The sequence below is a fragment of the Pseudovirgaria hyperparasitica genome (genome assembly GCF_010093815.1).
Source record: "Pseudovirgaria hyperparasitica strain CBS 121739 unplaced genomic scaffold EJ05scaffold_14, whole genome shotgun sequence".
Classification (NCBI taxonomy): domain Eukaryota; kingdom Fungi; phylum Ascomycota; class Dothideomycetes; order Acrospermales; family Acrospermaceae; genus Pseudovirgaria; species Pseudovirgaria hyperparasitica.
The window spans coordinates 101-2673 of NW_022985562.1; the positions used below are offsets into that span (position 1 = coordinate 101).

At 47.8% G+C, this 2573-nt stretch overlaps 1 protein-coding gene across 1 annotated transcript; it reads right to left on the bottom strand.

Moving 5' to 3' along the window:
• Positions 1-1507: 1507 nt before the first annotated feature.
• Positions 1508-2573, bottom strand: EJ05DRAFT_488517 (uncharacterized protein; the record flags this gene model as incomplete). The annotated part of the gene is made up of 2 exons (XM_033745719.1): positions 1508-2416; positions 2466-2573. The coding sequence occupies 2 exons, from the start codon at positions 2571-2573 to the stop codon at positions 1508-1510; spliced, it is 1017 nt and encodes a 338-aa protein (XP_033597395.1).

Below are 2573 nucleotides of genomic sequence, written 5' to 3' on the forward strand. Positions count from 1 at the left end.
ATATCACATTCTTCATTCATAACTAAAACTTTAAACTGTATATCTACCAGAGTAATCTAGCTAATTAGATGTAAATAACATAGTTCTTATAATTTAAATAAGACGTTTTAAATACGTTATCTTCTCTTTACTTTCTCCATTCTCCATATTCAAATCTTGACTTAGAAGTAAGTCCATATTAGATATTATATAACAAAACTAACTTTTGACTATTCTAAATATACATATACATATATGTCCATATTTAATATTCTACCACCCAATGAAACAACTAAACTAGTCCAAACTAAGGGAAACAAGTATGTCATTTCTCCCCTACACTCGCACCAAAATACCCGCCTAAGACACTTTATTTCTCTAATTGACCAAGGTAAACTACATATAACCCAAGGTATGAGAGTTAGACTAGATGATAATGATGGAAAGATCTCGACAGACACATGGACAGATGAACGGACATAGAGATATATAGATAGATGGATAGACATCCGATGACAATGCTTCTACATAAACCGATTCCTCTCGTTCATTGATTCGTCTATTCGTGTGTATATAGATATAAATACTCTGATATGCTTACTTAGGTCTTGCAGTGCGTGGTGCGAGATGGGTACCTGCTGACTATCTAGGATAGAGTAGTATGTAGAAGGTTTAGTATATAATTAGTGTAATAGATAGCTACTATAGCATATAGGTAGTATAGTATGTAGATAGTGCAGTATGTAGTTAGTGTAGTATATATTTAGTATAGTGTATAGACGATGTAATAGACGAATGCTTAAGCACGGCATATCAGCGCGTGTTTAGATAGACCAATTACCCTACGGATACGGTTCACGCACATGTGCATGTATGCATGCGTGTGCGCGATGGCGGGCAAGTTGATGCCAGGTAGTATAGTTGCCCGGTTCAATGGGCGGTAGAGATACCATGCATTTAGGAAATCGTGTGCTTTCTTCTTGACGACTGGACGACTAGATTACTGGACAGCGGTATAGATCTATTATTACATTTTGGAGTCATACTAATACTACGACATGCCAGCCAGTATCGCAGTATACCAATCCCTATCTATCCTACGCTCCGAGGACCCTTACTACCCTACCCTACCATCCCAGTGATGCCTTCATCAGCATAAAACCCGCCTCATCCATCTCACCCACCCCCCTGTCCAGACCCCGGCTCTACACCCCCCTGTGCGGAGCGCCTCGGACGCGCCCAGGACCCCTGACATCGATCACGACTCTCTCCCCTGGTCAAAACCGCCCCTCTAATCGGAAATTGAACAAAAGCACATAAGAAGGATAGATAAACAAAACATCCACACCTGCCCACCCATCCGAAACATACCCCACAACACCGAGTAAAGAACTTCCACCAATGATAAAAAAAGTCTTGCGGTGCAATATTCGAGGGACCTAAATCACGCCGCATACGCGCCTGCAGGGAAATAATCGGTTCTGAAACCGTTCGTTTTGCAGGATGGAGATTGGGACTGAGGGGTTGTCTACTCGTGGCGCGGCTCGCGATCTGATGTCAATAGCGCAGCGATCGGCACGTTGGAGCTTCCAGACCATGAACGCGAGAGCGCGGGCGCACTGGGCTGTGATTGCGGCTGTGACTTTGTCTGTGGCTGGGGTAGGGGAAGTGTGTACTGCGGCCTGCCCTCGCTCGCAGCGACCGGGTGGGTCTGGTGGGTCTGACTGTGGTATTGATACTGATTGACAGGGGTAAAGCCACGGTGCTGCTCAGTGGAATAAACGAAAGCAGGCTTGAGTTCCGGGCGCGTGAGGAGACTGCCGTCGGGACTGGGCTCTGGGGTCGGAGGCCGGGCTGGATTGGTGGTGGATTGCCAGATGTGTTCGAGATGCGCGGGCGAGATGTTCTGGCCGTAGTCGGCGGCAATGGAAGCCCAGAAGGAGGCACGGCGGGCGTCGTAGAGAGCGCGAAGGCGCGTGGTATCGACGGCTGAGTCTGATGGGGAGGTCTGGCGGAGCATAGAGTCGCTAGTGTTGATGCGAAGGCCTTGCGCTCCACGCTCGCGGTCGGGAGAGTGACGTGGTGTTGGCGGGCTTGGTTTGGGGAGGAGAGTTTTGTGCTGGTGGGAGGAGGTGCGTCTTGCGGGTGATGTATGAATGCTTTGTGAAGGAGTGGTGTTATAGATTATTGGGGAGCTTTGACGAGATTCGATGACCGAGTCGGTTTGTTCCGGGTAGTGGTGTTGGCCGAGATAAGGAGACTGCTCGGTGGAGCTGGAGGAAGTGTATGAGGATATCGAGGCGGCGCGTTTACGGCGATGGCTGCCATGTGAGAGTTGGTGAAAGTGGAGACGGCAGGCAAGCTCAGTCTTTTTCAGATGTATGGCAATGTGCTTATAGGGCATCTTCTGCATGCGAGTCTGCAAGAGGTAGTTTTCCTGATGTCAATGTTAGTTTGGTTTGATGGCATATTGTTTGTTGACTAACCTCTTCCTCTGACCAGGATCGATTACCGCCAGTAGAGGCAGTCTTGCGAGCCCTCAGAGTCGGGACCTCAGAGATAGGAGACACAATCGAAGGACCGTGGTGATTCAT